The sequence below is a fragment of the Mus caroli genome, unplaced genomic scaffold, assembly GCF_978045245.1.
Source record: "Mus caroli unplaced genomic scaffold, Mus_caroli_1 scaffold_15, whole genome shotgun sequence".
Classification (NCBI taxonomy): Eukaryota; Metazoa; Chordata; class Mammalia; order Rodentia; family Muridae; genus Mus; species Mus caroli.
The window spans coordinates 87,355,771-87,375,891 of record NW_028227270.1 but is presented as its reverse complement, the minus strand read 5'-3'; the positions used below and the strand labels follow the sequence as shown (position 1 = coordinate 87,375,891).

General features: G+C 44.4%; 1 protein-coding gene across 3 annotated transcripts; it reads right to left on the bottom strand.

Moving 5' to 3' along the window:
- Positions 1 to 845: 845 nt before the first annotated feature.
- Positions 846 to 18,562, bottom strand: LOC110308252 (serpin B6-like). Of its 3 annotated transcripts, none has more exons than XM_021180685.2 (7): positions 18,475 to 18,562; positions 12,079 to 12,253; positions 10,186 to 10,338; positions 8,352 to 8,469; positions 6,884 to 7,026; positions 1,572 to 1,727; positions 846 to 1,289 (listed from the first exon to the last, which is right to left on the bottom strand). In XM_021180685.2, exons 2-7 carry the CDS (start codon positions 12,244 to 12,246, stop codon positions 888 to 890), a joined length of 1,140 nt encoding a protein of 379 aa, XP_021036344.1. In that variant the 5' UTR covers positions 12,247 to 12,253; positions 18,475 to 18,562; the 3' UTR covers positions 846 to 887. The 3 variants fall into 3 exon arrangements, with proteins under 3 accessions (XP_021036344.1, XP_085686886.1, XP_085686887.1); XM_085830760.1 differs by lacking the exon at positions 18,475 to 18,562 and adding an exon at positions 17,942 to 18,070; XM_085830761.1 differs by lacking the exons at positions 12,079 to 12,253; positions 18,475 to 18,562 and adding an exon at positions 11,456 to 11,526.
- Positions 18,563 to 20,121: the final 1,559 nt, after the last annotated feature.

Genomic DNA, 20,121 nt, shown 5'->3' with positions numbered 1-20,121 from the left:
CACTCAGGTAGCTAGGAAGATGGTCTCAAAGGTCATCCACACAGTGACACACTTCCAACAAGGTCATACCTATTCCAACAAGGCCACACCTCCTTATAGTGCCTCTCCTGGGCCAAGCATATACAAACCACCACAATCCAACTATACTGTCACCACAGCAGCATCAGTGAAGACAGAAGGGATCTTGGCAGCTACAAAACTGCACACAGGTCATGGAAAGTACTTCCTACCAGTCCATCTACATGCCTCTTTCATACAGACCCTGCCTCTTCAATGTCTTCCCTTCCTGCAAAATGCTTCTACTGTATTTTAAGTAGGTGACCAACATGGATGCAAAAACATTTCAAAATCACCTGGTTGTTTATTCACACATCCATGGTCAACTATATTCCTGTGAGTGACCTCATGTTTCCAACCCCAGGAGAAAGGGGTCAGTATGTACATAAAGAGGCTATGTGTAATACCATACAACAGGGGAAACAGATATGGGGGAAAGGAGCTTTTCCTACAGGGCTGAGTCTCTGAAAATCTCAGTTCTACATATAGACTAAGAAGACATGTCCCCACTGTCCACTTAGAGCTTCAACTCTCTAGCTTTTTTCACTGAAAGTGGGATGAGATTCTGATGCTACCAAGGAAAACAACAGAAGCAAACATGGATTGGGTGCCACAGGGTCCTGCAGCAGAGATGAGCTCTGTAGCCAGAAACACAACAGGTTTAAAACCACAGGAGTGAACGCTCAGATCCTAGAAAGCACTCGGTTCTGAAGGTGGGATGCCATTAAAGCCCTTTATTTCATAACTGTCATTGCACTTATGGATAAGGTCACTTGGGTTACAGGCAAACCATGGAGAAAGGATAAAATACTGACAAGAACAACCTTTCCTCAGGGAGAGGAGAACCGGCCAAGGAACAGAATCCCATTGGTTTTAATGTGCTGAATGAAGAAAAGGAAGGGGCGGTCAGCACAGAAACAAGGGGTGAACCGTGATGACCCCCTCAGAACAATTGTAGTAGCAGCTGTAGCCTCTGTGCCCTCCTCATTCACCTCCACAACAGACTTATGTATGACATTGGACAGAAACAAGCCTTGCTTGGAAGATATTCCAGAAAAGTCTGCTCTGCCCTCCTCAAAGGCATCAGTCATGCCCAGCTTGCAGAGGACATCCTTCATGTCATAGTTCTCCTCCAGCTTAAACCACGGGAGGAAAACCTCCACCTTTTCTCCTTTCATCCTGTCGAGCCTCGTCCACTCTATAAATTTCTCATGAGTTATTTCCTTTTCCACCTAGAAGAGAGGTGAAGACATTAGGACAGTGATGTCACACAGGGCCCTTGAGACAATGGGAAAGTTCTACACTGCCCAGGGAACTATTATTATAGGAGCAGGAAGGGGCTAGGATGCAGAGCTTATAAATCATGCTCCAGGCCCTGAGTTCCACCCTAGTCCCACAAATAAATATAAGATAAAGTCATGATCATGGGAGCCTAGGAGAGCTACCCTGGCAGAAAACCAAATGCCATTCTTTCTCTCTCTCTGAAAGCTCCATCAAGGCCCCATGCTCCTTACCGTACTCAGATCAACGTGTTCATCTGGAAGCATGATGATCATGTTCAGCTCATTGCCAGCATAGGGAAGCAACAGAATCTTGGTGGATATTTCTTCCACATAGGTCATCTTAAAGGTAGACTTCTTAAACATCATTTGCACAGGTTTCTTCTCATCCTGTAAATCATGGATAAATACTAAGTTGAAATAGGGCAAACTGTGCAACTACCACATGAGAAGAGAGTCACTGTCCCCTGGGAGAATTTTCTTGATGAGACTTTTAGAATATTTTATAAGCCTCTAAATGTCTGAAACAGTTAAGACTTTCCATGTCCCTATAGGCCCATTTTTTAAGACTTGGTCCTTAGAGTGGAAATTGGAAATGAAAGGGATGATAAGAGGTAGACCTTATGAAGGGGGTTGCAGTCCCATAGGTGGAACAACAATATGAACCAACCAGTACTCCCAGAGGTCCCAGGGATTAAGCCACCAACAAAAAGTACACATGGAGGGACCTATGGCTCCAGCAACATACATAGCAGAGGATGGGATTGTCAGACATCAATGGGAGGAGAGGCCCTTGATTCTGTGAAGGCTCAATGCCCCAGTGCAGGGGAATGCCAAGACGGGGAAGCAAGAGTGGGTGGGTTGGTGAGCAGCGAGGGGGTGAGGGGCGGGATGGGAGAAGGGAGTCTTGGAGCAGAAAGAAGGAAAAGGGATAACCTTTGAGATGTAAACAAAGAAAATGTCTAATAAAAAAATTTAAAAGAGACAGAAAAAAAAAACAGAGGTGAGGCCTAGAAAAAGATGTTCGGGTCATTGAGAAGTACCCTGGAAATGGATAATCAACTGGAAAACTTGGTTATCTCTATATTAGTGGTAGGAACAGGGAACAAACTACCCAATATCCAAATACCTGTCATGTTATAAACCGACAATTCTTTTCTATTGAGGGATCTGATTTATTCTTATGAATATAAACATAATTTCTAATATTCACTGTCCTGTAAGGAGCCAGCCGCCCTCACATTCGCCATTACAAGATGGCACTGATGGTACTGACACCCGTGTTCTAAGTAGTAAACAAGCAAGCTGCGCATGTGCCGGGGTAGCTTTCCACGCCATGTGCTCTGCCTTTCCCGTGACGACAACTCCGGCTGATGGGCTGCAGCCAATCAGGGAACGACACATCTGAGACGGAGGACAGTCCTCCATAAAAGGGACGGTTTCCGCCACGCTCTCGCTCTCTGGCTCTCTCTCTGGCTCTCTTCTCCACTGGCTCCTGATGGGGTAAGCAATAAAGCTTGTGCTGCAGAAGATTCCGGTTGCCCTGAGCGTGTTCTTACCAGGGGGAACAAAAGTGCGGGCAATAAATGGTGCCGAAACCCGGGAGCTACTACATCACGGGGAAGGAGCGGTTAATGAAGTGTTCCCGCAAAACAGACTGTTGAGAAGGATCCGGCGTGGATTCAGAACTCTTCAGCTGGGGAACTGTGGTAATGAAGTGTTCCCGTAAAACAGACTGTTGAGAAGGATCCGGTGTGGATTCAGAACTCTTCAGCTGGGGAACTGTGGTAATGAAGTGTTCCCGCAAAACAGACTGTTGAGAAGGATCCGGTGTGGATTCAGAACTCTTCAGCTGGGGGACGGAGCGGAACCAGAACTGCGGTGAGACTCGTTACAGCTTTACAAGGTATGTCTGGTCTTGAACTTTCTCTAGTGTTAAAAGCCTTTTTGTTCCTTTTCATATGTCAACAAGCAGTTAAGGTGGGGTGGAGAATTCTGAACGAAATTCAAGACAGTCTATCAGAAGTAAAGCGGGGAGAGAGAGCAGGAAAAAAGAGAAAGCATGGCGCGCCAAATAAGTATACAGGCCTTTCCACGGGTCTTGAACCCAAGGAAAAGTTAATGTCAGGGAAGAATACCTGGGGAGAGATTAGAAGGAAAGAGGAGAAAAAAGATGAGTTTAAAGAGCTAGTTCTTAGTAGCTGTGAATCAGATAAATAAATTAGCTCTTCTGAGAAAACAGACTTGGAGGAGGGAGCAGCTCGTTATGAGAGAGAAATGCGAGCTTATAGGTCAAGAAAAAAGCTAAAAGCGGCTGGCAAAGGCCAGCTTGCTGCTCGGTCTCCAGGCAGTCGGCTTCAAGGTCATAGTGCACCTCCGCCCTATGTGGAGCCCCCGCCCTGCGTAGTGCGTCAGCCCTGCGCAGAGAGGCAGTGCACAGACTCATTCATTTCAAGAGAGGAACAAAGGAAGATGCAACAGGCATTTCCGGTCTTTGAAGGAGCGGAGGGTGGGCATGTTCATGCTCCGGTAGAGTACAGGCTTGCCGGCATGGCACTAACTCCTGCCGACTGGCAAATGATTGCAAAAGCCGCTCTCCCCAATATGGGCAAATATACGGAATGGAGAGCTCTATGGCAAGAGGCTGCACAAACGCAGGCCCGAGCAAACGCTGCTGCTTTGACTCCAGAGCAGAGAGATTGGACTTTTGACAGGTTAAAACCTTGGCAGCCACATCTAATGATTGGGCAGTTTTAGTTACCTCCTTTTCAGGACAAATAGATAACCATTATCCAAAACATCCAATTTTACAGTTTGCCCAAAATCAATCTGTTGTGTTTCCACAAATAACAGTAAGAAACCCACTTAAAAATGGGATTGTGGTATATACTGATGGATCAAAAACTGGCATAGGTGCCTATGTGGCTAATGGTAAAGTAGTATCCAAACAATATAATGAAAATTCACCTCAAGTGGTAAAATGTTTAGTGGTTTTAGAAGTTTTAAAAACCTTTTTAGAACACCTTAATTTTTTAAAAGTGGCTGGAGTGATTAAGCCTTCCAGTAAAGTTGCCAATATTTTTCAGTAGATACAATTAGTTTTGTTTGCCTCTCCTTTAACTGGAGAAAAGGCCTCACATGTGATTCAACATTGCCTTGAGGCATGGAGTGCTTGGGGGAAACCCAAACTCCTTAAGACTGATAATGGACCAGCTTATATATCTCAAAAATTCCAACAGTTCTGCCGTCAGAAGGACGTGACCCACCTGACTGGACTTCCATCTAATAAAACAGAAAGGGGGAGTCGAGGAGGCTCTACCCCAAGTACCAAGAATGTCTGTGTCTATGGCACTCTTTACACTCAATTTTTTAATTGATTGCTGCACTTTGATATTCCTTTGTTTAGCTGCTCTACCTACAAGTCTTGTTCTGACGGAGAGGGATGTCTTTCCTTCCAGTCACCAAAACCATTTCATGTCTTTGAGTCCTGTCTTTCTCTCTTACCTGGATTTGACTCATTACAAAATTGCATTGTCTGTATCTCTGAACTATACCCAAAGCATGACTTTGCTTTTTAACCTCCACTGCCATAAGCACAGCCCTGGGATGCTGTGATGACCTTCTTGTCACTGATCTCAGTGCAGCAGCCATAGGTCATAGCACAGGGTAAGTCAGACCACACTGCTTTGGCTGGATGACATTGTGTGGGACTGTCCAAGCAGAAACAAAATTTACTTAAAGCCCTTAAAACACCCTGGGATAAAAAATAAGAGTCCAGCCCGTTTCCTATTCTACTTCACTCTCTCTTCTTCGGTCATAGAGCTGTTTGTAGTATTGTGGTTAACTAGATTATGTCCCTTTCTCCCATCACATTGGTCTGCAGAATCTGAAACATGCTTTGTATGTTCTGGTGTCTGCTCTCCTGCCATCTTACAGTGAAGATTTCAGCAGCAGCTCTCACTAGATCTACACCCAATCACAGCATCCTGCCACCATCCCTTTGTGTCTCTGGAGCCTCCTGCAACCACTGTGTTCTTACCTATGCTTATCTCAAATTTCTCTTCTCCAGGAAAACAGAGCTTTATGAGGGCTGGCACATTCAGCCAGGTATTTCAGTGTACACAGTAGGATCTTGTGACATCTGAAGAATATAACGGCAAGCTAATGTACAGGAACATTGCTCATAATTTCAACACAAATCCATAGAACAGAAAATCTTGTGCCTTTGGAGGCAGGGCCACATATGTGGATTATGAGCATCAGCTGCTGTAGCCACAGATGAGTCTATGTCCAGGGTAGGTACAAGACAGCAAAGCACTATCTCTGCACTTAGCAGGAGCCGCAGGAAGTAGGTCCACTTATGTACTATATGGAAAAGATCTCAAAAAAGGCTTCTTGCTCTCAGTCCTATATCATTCCCTGTGGACCTCAGAGTCAGGGTCAAAATCCTGCTGTGAGCATGAGGGAAAAAAGGCCAAGCTAAGGTTGGCAGACCAGGAAAGGAGAGTCAGTTCCCATAAGTATCACACCATGCAGGCAGCCCCAGGCTCCACCCATTTCCTGTCCTCCTTGTTGGATGAACTTGTAAGAAGTCAACTATAATCATCTAGGGTTTCTGCTACTTTCAGTTGAAGTAAGTAACAGAAACAACTTGTTGAGGTACATCTTGTCAACCAGTGACTTTGTTCAAAGACAGAAATACTTGATCAGAAAAAAACTGAAGAATTTATTTAAAATAAAGCATGAAATGAAATTCATTTTCTAATAAACTGTAAGTTCAATTAAAGTTAGCCTGAGAGATCTGAGGTCTGGTTAATGATCCAGAATGTGATGTAATTAATTTCTCTTGTCATCCTAGGAGTATAGGCACCAGGTGATGGGGGGAGTAGGGAGAAAGAGACAGAGATGAGGGGGAAAAGTAATATGGTTACAAAAACATATTCCAGTAACATGTTCCAGATTGTGTTTATCCCATCAAACCAGAAGTAAATTTCACTCAGTGGTTCAGTGTTTATTGAGCACCAACCATAAGCCAGGCACTCATTAGATAGCTCTCTGCCCTTAGCTATTTTTCCAACAGGATGAGAAAGGTTATTTTCCCTCTTTGTAGGAACCAACACGAGGTGTGGTCCTCTTGAAGGAGGCAGGAGACACAAGACAGCAGCACTTCTGAGAAGACACACTTAACAGACTGTGCACAAGGAATGGGCTGCATTCTGGGCCAGAAGGAGCCTCATAAACCACATGTGGAGTTTAGATTTTATGTTCAAACTTCTATGAAAGACCACTGCAGAGCTCTGCCATCAGGTTTGACCTCAACATCTGCCAGTGACAGGATAGCCCTTGACAGAAGCAGGGCCAGGACTGAAACCATATAGCCTGCAGCCATCATTGGCAACCTCCTCACAGCTGAGAGGGTCCTGCCTGAAGAGCTGCCCAGAGACATGAGAAGCACAGGCTACATGAGGAGCCTCCTTTTGTTTTAGAAGCCAATGTGAACAGAGGACCTTGCCCAGGAGTCTCCTTAGTTACTGCACTGTGGTTACCTTGCTGACTTTGAATGGCATCTCCCTGGTGTCCTCTTTGTTAAACTGCTTCTCCCACTTTCCTTTGAAGTAGATGGCATTCACAAGGATAAGCGGAGTGTTTGAATGTATTGTACCTGGAGACAGCAACTCTTTGATTTTATCTGAAAGAGGGAAGATTTTTAAAATTAATTAAAGACTTGTGGTTTGGATGAGCATGGACCCCGTTGGATCATATATTTGCATGTTCAGTCCTCAATTGAACTATTTGGGAAGAATTAGTAGGAACAGCCTTGGTGGAGAAGGTGTGTTGTGGAGGTAGTATTTAAGATTCCAAAAACCGACAGCAGGCCCAGTCTCTCTAACTGCCTGCTGCCTGTGTTGATCAGGATGTAAAACTCCCAACCACTGCTCCACCACCATGTCTATCTGCTTCCTACCATGATGATCATGAAATAACCCTCCTAAAACTGTAGGCAAGCCCCAGTTTGACGCATTCTTTCATAAGAGTTGCCTTGGTCAGGGTGTCTCTTCACAGCAATATAACAGTAACAAAGCTAACCCAATTACCTAACAAAAGTGGCTGACATGTGCAAAGGGCTGACGGGCAAATGGCGCCACCTGCTGCTCTGGTCAGAACCTTACATAGGAGATTTCTCTTGATAGAAAAGGACCACATATCCCTAAAGCAACAACCCTGACACCAACATCTAGATGTCAGATCAAAGGGCAACCTGATCTACAGACTGAATTCCAGAACAGCCCGGCACTACACAGAGAAACCCTGTCTCAAAAAATTTTTCAAAATCTTTCTGATTCCTGATTTAGAGCTAACAATGCAGACCAACTTTAGAATACTTTGCTTTGCCTAACATATTCAAGTCCTTAGGTTCAACACCAGGCATGACAAAAGAACTCCTGATTTAATGAAGAAGCGTCGTCATTATTGTTTGAAACTCTTGCAAAGGTACTAATAATATGATTATTAGCAATAGACTACAAAGCCAGGAATGATGGCACATCTTTAATCCTAGCATTTGAATGGCAGGGGAAGGTGGATCTCTGATTTCTCGTCCACCTTGGTCTAAAGAGTGAGTTATAACACAGTAAGAGCTACAGAGTGAGGACCTGTCTCCAAAAACAAAAATAAAAATAAAAATATTAGAAACAGACAGATAACTTGGCAGGTGAAGGTGCTTGCTACCAAACCTAAAGAACTGAGTAGAATCCCAGGACAACATTGGCAGAAAGAAAAAACCAAATCTGTGAGTGATTTTAACTGCAGGTGTGCACAGACAAACACAGACACACAGCAAACAAACAAACAAACAAACCCATATAAATGTACCACTCTTTCAATATAAGCCAACTGATTGACATGGATGGGATAAATATAGCTCAGTGGCAGAGGAGATCCTGCTCAGGATGCCCAGGGCATGCAGTCAAATCCTAGCACTGAACACAAACAAAACAGAGAAACTGTGTTCACCTTCTGTCTTTTTGGCTACCCAGGTATTGATGTGCTGTCGGGACTCCTCTGTAGCACCCTTAAAGTCCAGCTCTTCCATCTCAGCTTCATAGAACTTACAGCAGGAATCTTTAAAAGACTGAGACAGAACAACAAAATTATACAGCCATGCAAGTGATTAGCACCAGCAGCCTCTTTCCCAATGCCCAAAAGCAGATAATCAAAATTTAATCCTGTATGATATGACTTGCAAACAAACATACAGAAAGAGTATAAAATCCATCTTTCCTGTTTCCAGCTGTCTAGCATTATGCTTAGTTTATGAATGACATAAGATGCTAGTTGGTTTATAATAGCCAAAAGCTGGAAATAACCCAGATGTCCCTCAACAGAGAAATGGATACAGAAAATGTGGTACATTTACACAATGGAGTACTACTCAGCTATTAAAAACAATGAATTCACGAAAGTCTTAGGCAAATGGATGCATCTGGAGGATATCATCCTGAGTGAGGTAACTAAATCACAAAAGAACTCACATGATATGCACTCACTGATAAGTGGATATTAGCCCAGAAACTTAGAATACCCAAGATACAATTTGCAAAACACATGAAATTCAAGAAGAAGGAAGACCAAGGTGTGGATACTTCGTTCCCCCTTAGAATGGGGAACAGAATACCCATGGAGGGAATTACAGAGACAAAGTTTGGAGCTGAGATAGAAGAAAGGGCCATCCAGAGACTGTCCCACCTAGGGATCCATCCCATAAACAGCCACCAAACCCAGACACTATTGCATATGCCAGAAAGATTTTCCTGACAGGACCCTGATATATCTATCTCTTGTGAGGTTATGCCAGTGCCTGGCAAATACAGAAGTGGATGCTCACAGCCATCCATTGGATGAAACATAGGGCCCCCAATGGAGGAGCTAGAGAAAGTATCCAAGGAGCTGAAAGGGTCTGCAACCCTATAGGAGGAACAACAATATGAACTAACCAGTACCCCAGAGCTACTACCCCTGAGGTAGTAGCTGAAGCTCAAGGAAGTCACCGGGAGCACCTTCAGATGCAGTATCACACTGCTGTCACTCTAAGAGGTCACCATACTGGCAGAATGAGAGTTAACCCCACAAGAGCTATGACACCTCTGCATTGTGCACAGGCTGTACCTTTTACTACAGTTTGCTGTGCCAAAAGAAATACAAATTTGCACCATTCAAAATAGTGTCACCTATAGAGACAGACACCAGGGATGTGGCTATGGAAGCTATGAAATTGAATATCCATTTTATTTTATTGTACTTCCTGATATGAAATTTGAGTAGTTATATGTCTACGGTCACGTCAGGAAGCCCAGTTTCAGGCAGTGAGCAGTTTGCAAAAGCACGACCCACGGTGGCGTGTGGTCTAGTGGCTCATTGCAGTAGTGAAGGACAGGCCTCACATTCACAGGGCCTTAAAGAGAACTAATCATGAACACGAGGCAAACAAAAGAAAAATCCACTTTCTGATATAGTGTATGAAATGACAGTGACATTGATAATGACTCACATTCTACCATATTACACCAGAAAGAACAAACAACATAAATGGGTTGAAGCTCCCATTATGTTGACAGTGTATATGGAATAATTTCTCAGTATTTCTACCAAATAATTCATGACTGCATATTTAATTCCTACTTGACAGAACTGTTTTTATTTTTTATTTGTGTCTTTATGTATAAGGCAGAAGTACCTTTCATGTGGGTCTGTGCCTATGTGTTCAAGGTGTGCATGTACGTATGTATAAGCCTATGGGATTGTTAGAAGATAACCAGCTTAACATCTCTAAGTACTACATGACACTTACTGCTAAGATATCAAAAGTCTTTTCCCCGAAGAGCCTGTTGGCTGCTTTGAGCGAGTACTGTGTGCCAGTCTTGTTCACTTCGCTGAGAAGTAACTGGAAGCCCTGGTGGACGTCTCCATCTTCACTGGTGCTGCATTTACCCAAAGACAGTGCCTGAAATCAAAACGGATTTAAAAGAACAGCTTCATCAGGCCCAGATATAGGAAATGAGTCAACCCTAAGCTCATTCTCAGAATTTTGCAGATCCCTGCAGCCACTCAAAACCCACCTAGTCAAAGATGAAAGTACCTTGAAGGTTCCATGTTTACAGTCCTGTCATCCCTAGTCTGAGAGGAAATAGCCTTTCACAAACCCAACACTTCATATTCACTAATGATGCTCTGGCTTCAAGCATGGCTACCAACCACACCTGCTATCATTCCAGTGCACCTGCCTTCTGACTTCAAGACATACTGTCTCTTCCCTGCTCTTGGGTCTGGGCTGGCTCCAGCACTGTCTGACCACCAGAACTGAGGTAAGCAACCCTGTTCCAGGTCTGGGCTTTAAAAGGCCTAGAAGCTATCACTTTTGTGCTCTTGTTCCTCGTGACCATGGTGGAAGGAAATCCAAGCCCATCCCGCAGTGGTCACATGGAGTAATTGCCAACAAATAAGGCTGCATTTAAAAGAAGCAAAACACCAGCAAAGAGTGAACACTTGGCTGCCAGGCCTTTTATACACGTTCTTAGACATCTGAAACCTGCTGAAAAGCTACACAAATGACTTTGGCTGTTCCCATAATAAATAGATAAACTGCCTCCCAGGATCTGTAATAATACCTTGAAACTGAAAAAGAGAGAGAGTTCAAATTGAAGGCAAGCCTCTAGCCCTAATCCTCCAGTGAAGGGATAGCCTGAGGAAAAAACAGATGTTTGTCTTATAAAACAAAAGAATGCTACCAAGAGCTAACCCAGAATGCAAAGTTGTGGCCTAAGGTGGTCATGGATTAGGAAGACTGTGAATCAAGATATCCCTAATCATGAGAAACAGTAGACTGGACACAAACACTTAGTTGTGGATCAGAACTGCTACAGTTCAGAGGCTGCACTGTGTCCTTTCTCCCATGCACTGAATGTATCCCCCCAAATTGGTATTTTGTCATCTGACACACAGTTCTTCAGAATAGGACTGTGTTTGGAGTTAAGCTCATATAAGGGACATTGAAGTTAAAATGAAGTCACTAGAATGAGTGGAACCCAAGCTGTGTCCCATTGAGAAAAGCTGGTTATCACCTAGATATCCAGGGAAGCCAAAGATGCCATTTACATGCCATAGACAATCAGATTTCCAACTTCTGAATTTTTAGCCTTCAGCCTCTAGAACTATAAAAAAAAAAATACTCTGTGTTACTTAAGCCAGCCAATCTGTGTTATCTGTAACACTGCCCTAGCCAACTGATACTTCAGGGAACAAGAACTGTACTTATCCCCACCTTGGGGCAGTATGAGGTTCATAATGTCTACAGATGCACTGTACTTAACAAGATCCTCAAAGGTTCTATTCCTGGTCTTCTAGCCTAGAATGACCCCATTTGAGAATAAACTTCAAGATCCTAGGAGGAGACCTCATCTGTAGGAAGGTTTAGATCTATTAGGGCCAGACCACAGACAATGGAGGTCATGGGGCTGTGGTGCTATGCCTTAAGAATTTCTGCCCCCAGTTAACCCTTACATACACCATCACCACCAGTGGATCAGAATGCTACAGCTAGCATCCCAGCAGGGCATCACATCCTGCCCATCATGTCTCCAGTCACACCCCTACATCATCTGTAAGAGCAACTTGGAATGTGGTGCACCAGCTCAACTGACAGTCCACAGTATTTATCTGCTGTATTATATATAGTGTTGGTTACCTGAGTCATCTGGCTTGCAGTGGTTCCTTTTGCCCCCAAGAAGACCATGGCCAGCGCTGAAGAGATGCTTATGGGTGAGAAAAATACATTTTTGGAGCTGTCGTCACCCAATATTTTTAAAAGGTTTAAGGCAAAAGTAGCATTTGCTTCCAGCAGAGGATCCATCATGGTGAGCCTGGAATAAACATCACATGACACAGGCTGATGTATGGGCTGAATCTTCACTCTCACCTACACTGTGATACTCTGACTCAGTGAACAAGGCACACACAAACAGCATAAAAAGTAAAGGTCACATGCAGAAAGTGTCCATCCTGGTCTATGTAGCAAGTCCAAGCTAGCCAAAGATACATAGTGGTACTCCATCTCAAAAGAGACAGATAAACTAATAAAAATAGGATCTTACAGGCATGCTCAATTTTTCTAATCCAAAGGCATGATGCCTAACATCTCCTGGTTTCATTAGGGGAAATTTATGAGATACAAAGTCTGATTCCCTGGAGAACAGAGTTGTAGGGTTAGTGGTTCCTGTCTCTGCTCTGCCATAGGGCTTGGCCCCTCAGGAAGGAAGAACACAGGAGTTTTGCCATGCTTCCTGGCAGGTGTTGGGCTGTAGGGAATCAGTGGGACACAGCTACAGGGGTGGGGGAACACAGCCTGAGGTGTGGGACAGCTGAAGCAGGTCCTGCAAGGAGACCAGGGCCACCTGGTTCTCAGGCTCTCAGACACCTGGCCATGACTGGATGCTTCAAAAGAGCTGAGAACAGAGTGGGGGCCACAGGCTGGATATAGCCCAGGGCCGAGGGGGAAAAGGGTCGGGGAGATCCAGCTGGTCCCTCTGGGATGAGTCCTTGGCTTGAAGGCAGCAGGCTTGGGCTTGGTATTGATGGCTTGGTGGTGGCTGTGGCTGGGAGCTCAGAGAGGCCTTCTACAGGAGATTAGATGGCAGCTCTTTAGGTGACAACCTTCTCCATCGTTCACCAGGGAGGATCTGGTAAACAGATCCATGGTTTCAAAGCATTTATTGTCATGGTGGAAAGTGGATGAGTAGAACAGTATCCCCACTTCTCAGGGTAGGCCTGAGATTAAATACAATTTGCAGGGAGGAATGTCTGAAAAGGAGAGTTTATTGACTAAGTCCTCCAGGCCTTTAGGTACCTAATTAAAATGGGGATCTGTCTTGAGGATAAGTGACCTCAGGTCACATCCTCTACCTGTGGAAGGCCTTGGGGCATATCCCATACATGACTGATGGCCACAAATATATAAAGGGCTCCAGCCTCATGCCAGGAGCCTGGTTCCCAGAGAGCAGGGTGAAACACCTTCCATCCCTTTAGGATCATCAGGGTTTCTAGCCTTAGCTCAACCAGGAACCAGGCTTCCTTTCACAGTCCTACACAGAGTATTGTTGCTGATTGAAAATTCAGCTCTTGCGTTTGGCATGGTGGTACATGAGGCAGAGGTAGGCATATTTCTAAGTTTGAGGCTAGACCACAAAGCAAGCCCCAGGCTGTATACCACAAAAACCTTGTCTCAAAAAGTCAAAAAAAAAAAAAAAAAAACCAACAAATTATTAAAAAAAAAAAAAAAGCTGTTGGGCTTGGGAAACAGCTCAGTGGACAGAGCAGAGTGACTGTCATACACATACACATGTAAGGATTGACAAGGTGGCACATAGTTGCTATCCTAATCATGGGCCAGAGAGGTGGAGGCAGGAGAGTCTCTGGAAGCTCATGGATAGGCCCAGAGCCTGGCAAAGGCAGCTGCGAACAAAGAGACCCTATCTCAAAGAAAGTGATAGGCAGGGACCAACAGGTGTTATTGGCCACTGACCTCCATATATGCCTGGAGGAAAACAGGTGCTTTCATATAGACACACACACACAAATACACCATGAATCTACTCAATAGATAAAAGGAAAACACTCCAGCTGCTGCTGTTGGATACACCAAGGACAAGCTGGAAGAGATGTTTTTTCCAAAGTCTTCATGGGCCATGCTGTAAACTAGATTGCCATTGAAGTTCTCATGCACTTACTTAAGTCTTTTAAGACACTCTGGCACTTGGAGGCATTCACCTGGAAGCAGCACACTCACTACTCTTTGTTTTTATTGTATATATGTGTCATATCAACTGCTGTCTATCAGCCAATTTACTGACATGAATCTACTTTGAATTGGCTGCCCATGCTCATGCTTAGGGTTATGATACACAGCTCACACCCCTTTACCAATATCATCTGTTCTGGGCCCTGACATCTTGCTTAGTGGTGAGTTGTTCTCCCATTAATCAAGTGCATTGTCCCATCACTTCCTAATAAAGATTGCCACTAATTTAATATCTAGCATGTCTGAAAATATAATGATTCTTCCATACCACTATTCTTTAAACAAAGTCTATGAAGGGTGTGTGAATGACATCTGAGCTACTTCTTCACTGTTTTCCAGCAACCAAGTTTTCTGTTCAAAAGTCTGATGACATTCTGATGCCAGCTCCATCAAGGTCCCTCCTTCACCCAATTTTCTGAAAGTTTAGAGACTCATATGGTCATTAACTAGCCCTCTGCTCACAGCTCACCCATTTGAAAGGGCACCGGAGGACCTTTCAATCTAGCAATTCAAGAGTATGTCCTTTTCACTCTGGTGACAATTTTGCAAGTATTGCTGGTTTTTTACAGACAGACACTGTTCTCCCTTTCTCTCCCTCCCTTCTTTGCCACACCCACACCCCGGCCCTGCATCACCTATTTGTCAGATGGAAAACCTCTTAGACTGAGCTCATCTGGGACTTGCCTTCAGTCTTAGCTCTGTCCCCTGTTGCTGTGATAAAATACACTGACAAAAGCAACTCCAGTGAAAAAGAATTTGCTTTGGCTCCTGGTTCCTCATGGCAAAGAAGCTAGGGAGGCAGCCCCTCACACTGCATCCAGAATGGGGCCCAAGCTCGGGATGGTGCTGCCCACTTTGGGATGGATCTTCCCACATCCATTAACCTAATAAAAATAGTAACTCGCCCAGAAGGAATTAAAACAAAACAAAACTCATAGTTTGCCAGGATCAACATTTGCTAGGTAAATCTGTATTCTGTCAGTCTGACAGTCAACACTACCACACCAACCTTCTCAGTGTCCAAGCACAAGGAGAAGGACATTTGTGTGGCACTTTGGGAAAAGGCTTCTTAGTGGGTGTTAAGGGCTGACAGACGGTATTAGCTAAGCTGTGGAGAATCAGTCTCTTCAGCCATCTGTTCTCCTCTTGTCAGGACAATGGCTCAGTACACAGCTAGCAGGTCTACAGAGTCTGACTCCCTGACCTAACCCAGATCCAGAAAGCTTAGAAACAGAAGTGTGGGTCTCCCATGAGATCCTACAGCATCTGTCTGCCATTTCTGCCAGACCTGGGGTACGGGGTAGGGAATCTGACTCTGTCCTAATTCCTTGTATTCTTATGGGTCTGAGTTAGCTATAGTTAACTTTGAGAGATGCTTTGGGCCACTCATGGAGGAGCATTCCTTTGATCCTTATAGGAGGGAGGCAGAGTCAGGCAGATCTCTAAATCTGAGGTCAACCTGGTCTACAGAACAAGTTCTGGGACAGCTAGGGCTACACAAAGAAACCTGTCAAAATGATTTAGACTGGAACTGACCTGGTTTGATTTTAAATACAGTCATTCCTGTATATCTAAATATCCAGTTGGTGTCTGAAATGCCATAATACTCAAGTGCTCAATTCACTTCTTGAAATCATCTGCAGATAACCTATAATACTGAAAACAATATAACTTCCAGATAAATGGAGCCTGTACACCGTACTGTTTGGAGAAGAAAAAAAAGTGTGTGTGTTGGGGGGGGGTGGAATTCTGTCCATCTGAGTTAGGGTCTTGCTATACAACCCAGTCTGGCCTCAAACTATCATCCCTCTGCCTCAGTCTCCTGATTACTAGGATTACAGGTGTATACCATCACACCTGGCTTCTCTCCCAATTTTTTCAGTATACTATTTCTGTCTGCTGATTATACATGTACAATCATGTAAACAGACATGCAGATATAGGAAGCCAGGTGGCCTTAGTTTAGGGACCCTAATGTGAACCAAACATTCCTTTCTCTATTTGATGATACAAGCCATAGTGACTGCAATTCCTCCAGATAGACCAGAAAAGCAAGACACTCCCAGTCTAAACTACTGATAACATCCGCAATCCCTGGAGCCTCAAATCCCAGCACTAAAATCCATGATCACATGATCTTAAAGGTTACTCAGCCATCACATACCACACCTAGTCATAAGCCACACCCAAGAGGAGCAAACATCCTTGGGAATAGTCATGTCACAAAGCAATTCCCTTCCACATGCACACACACACACACACACACACACACACACACACACACACACACAACTACTAAACTTCACCCAGCATTCCCTCACAGTTCTCCTCATGTGTTCCTATGATAAGAAGAGGACATAAAAACTGGCTAGGCACTGGGGGATCAGAGACCCCAAAAGTATCAATTCCCGTAATGTCCCTGATTACCTGACCAGGATTCCAGAAGGGAGCTCAAGAGTCTAATTGCCCTGGATACCTGTGAGGGCAGAACCAAACTCCAGTCTAGATAGTAAATCCTTCTAGTGAATAGCTATAGAACTAGATCTCTAGATTTTCATGGTTAAAATGAGTTATATTGCTTATAATCCCAGCACTCAGGAGGTAGAAGCAGGTAGATTTCTGATTTCAAGCCCAGCCTGGTCTACAATGTGAGTTCCAGGACAGCCAGGGCTGTTATACAGAGAAACCCTGGGGAGGCAACAAAACCAAAACCAAAAGGGGGGTTACATCTATTTCCAACTTTACCCCTTCTAACTGGTTTAATGATACCTCTTCAGAGAGAAGAATGTTACAGTAGCCTTAGCCTTCGACACAGCTCTCTGATGAGGCCCATTAAAGAAAAACTGTTTCTTTCTGATCAAGAGAATGGACTCTAGCTCTGGGCTGGGTATGTCTAACATTCCAGGCTACTCAAAAACAATCATTACTAATCAACTGCCTAAGAGACCACACCTTGGAAGGAGATCCAGCTAGTGCCAAGATGAATATATGAGGGTAATAAGTATCCCTTGAGAAGATGATGCACTTTCCCTTCCTAGAAAGCCCGCATCTGTTATGTCCCTCCCAAGCTGCTGTGAGGCTCTGTTTGCTCTGGCCATCTTTCTGAGTCAAGACCCAGAAAAGCCTTGCTTTTTTTCTTTTTCTCCCTTTTGTCTCTTACTTTCTGATTCCTGGCCACAGCTTAAGGATGTCTTCCTAGCTCTGTACTCGCTGTCCCTTTTTGCCATTTGGCTGCTTGCTGAACCTTCACCCTCACTCAATTAGCAAGGCCTTTTTTCCTCCTCTACTCCGTCTCAAAACCCTCAGAAGCTGTTCTCTGACATTTCTTTGAAACTCCTTCTGTGTCTATTCTATATAAATAAATAAATAAATAAATAAATAAGGAATCTAAGAACTATTAGAGAAACTCAATTTTCCTAGAGACAAGTGGTCCTCCAAATAGGGCTACCTAAAATTTCCAGTAATATTGAAACCACAAGAATGATATTTTTCTGTACTTTTAATTCTCAAAACAATTTTAAGAGAAAGGGACGTTCCAGGTCTGTTACTAAGGGGCAGAGCAAGCTCAGCACAGCAAGGTTGTGAGTCTGCCAACAAAACAAAGAGAAAGGGAGAGAAAAGATAACTCAATCTAATCTGGAACAGAAATCGGATTAAAACTTTCTGCGTGTCTAGGCAGACACTGGATCCTTAACACTTTGCCTGACAAGAGTTTAGTAGAAAGAACATCAAAATGATCAGGTCAACTCCTTACCAGTATCTATCTTCTTACACTGAGGGTCTCCAAAGACCTGTCGTTTGAGCCTAACTTCACAAAGACCATAATGTCCATAAAAGCAGGTCCAAAACCCTTGGCCCTGACTCCCAGGCCTCTTCATCCCCCCACCTCCTCCCACCTCCCCACCCTTGGTCCCCGCCCTCTGAGATTCCGAAGACTGTCTCACGTGTCATGAGTCCTGGGCAAGTCTGGGCAAGCAGTCACATGTAGTTCTGGATCTGGCAAACCGACCCCATCGTGAACAAATCACCTCCTCAGTGGGTGCTGAACTGACCAACGCCCCTTGCATCAGAGCCGAAGGCGTGGCCACCAGCTGGCCCAGAACACAAAGAGACTTACTCTCCAGACAGTGTCAAGTACCACTGCAGCAACTGCATAATTCAAGATGAAACCCCTACCCCTGATCGCAGGTCTCTCGCCCAACGCCACACCCGCTCCTGCCACCCTCGTCCCCAGCGCCCTGTGCCAAAGCCTGCAGTCAGCAGAGCATACCCCCACACTAGGTTCACCTGGAGATAGCAAGATGAGCAGAGATCTGAAAGGTACTGTCTGTGCCCAGAGCTACTGGCTGGTGGAGAGGCAGGTGGAGACTGGAGCTCTGGGCGCTGGCCTATTGTGTTAGGAAATGCAGAGGGCTGGGCTAGGTTACTGGAACCTAACAATGCAGCAGCCCATCCTTTGTCTCCCGGGCCACCGGGTTGCCATTCCAGCTGCGGATTTTTCTGGTCCTGAATGCCTTTACTAACAGCAAGCTCAACAGGGGCTGGAGGCTCTGGGTGGTTTCCTACGGAGGACTACAGTGTGGTTTCACCAGCCTTCTCACTCTGCCTTTGTCAAATCGATAAATGCATTAGGTGAGTTATAGCAAAGCTCTTATGACCTAATCATTCCACAAACCCACATCCTAATACCTCACATGAGGGATTGGCTTCAGCATGAGTTGTGCTAGAGACACTTAAAGCATAGCATCCCAGGATCTTATGAGGAAGGCATCTGTTTGCTGAGCCCACAGAGAAAGCAATTGGGTATAACAGGATTCTATTGTCTAGTTATCACTACAGCATTTCTCAAACTTTGCCTCCAAATCACTGTTTCCCTTCCTGTTTTAAAGGGCCATCAGCTTGTCTCAAAACAACTAAGACCTTCACAAGGACAGAGGTTCTTCTCAGCCTATGAGCTAAATCCTCTAGAAAAATCACAATACTGTCTTTTCAGAAAGTTTATGTGTGAGCGTCAGCTTTAAGAAATTTTATTATATAGCTGGGTAGTATTGGAAGAATGGTGCTAATGGCTTGCCAGATGTGATATAATTGTTTCATTTGTTCTACAGACTTACTCTACTTACAGAACCATCCAGGAGCCACTTGGAAACAGAATAGAGAAGATACAGTTTCTGCCCTCAGTATAGATGGGCTAGCAGATGACATATGTTGTGGTATGTGCAGTACCTGTGCTGAATACAGGGGCAAGAACAAGTAGAAGCAGGAACAGCAGGTTTACCTTTGGGAATATGGACTAAAATGGATGTCAGAGTCCTTAGCACTAGGACTGAGAACTGAAGGCTGAGGATGAGCTGAGTAAATGACACACAGGAGGGAACATTCCAGCTGTGCAGGCTGGGAAACATGGAAGTGTGCCTATACCACAGGAAACCTATAGCTCATAGTGTATCATTAAATAAGAAGCAATTTAACTTAGATACTAGACTGTTTTATAGTCATGACATCATGCCAGTGGGTTTACACACTTTGGAGCATGAAGCAACATACTCAGAATTAAGATAGGAACGCTTGCTTCACAGTGGTGTGGAAGCCTGGCAGGAGTGAGAACCAGGCAGGGAAACCAATGCTGCCAAGTTTTCAGATAAAAATCACTAACGGGAACCAGACAGGTGCTTACAGAAGAGGACAGGCAGTAGTACTAGGTGCACTCCCTTAATCCCAGCATTAGGGAAGAGGAGGCAGGAAGATCTCTGCAAGTTCAAGAACCACCTGGTCTAAATAGAGAGCTCCAGGCCAAACAAAGATACAGAGTGAAACACTATCTAAGTAAATAAATAAAATTAATAAAACACAAAGGAGGATGCCCTGTGGTTAGTTGAGTAAGGAAAGAGGAAGCAGACATGACCCAGATGGATGACCTGGCCCACCAGGCTA

Coding starts and splice junctions, on each gene's coding strand:
- LOC110308252 (XM_021180685.2), bottom strand. CDS start 12,246: ATGATGGATCCTCTGCTGGAAGCAAATGCTACTTTTGCCTTAAACCTT. Junction 8,470..10,185: donor AGACTTTTGATATCTTAGCA/GTAAGTGTCATG, acceptor GTTCTGTCTCAG/TCTTTTAAAGATTCCTGCTG. Junction 1,728..6,883: donor TGCCATTCAAAGTCAGCAAG/GTAACCACAGTG, acceptor CATGATTTACAG/GATGAGAAGAAACCTGTGCA.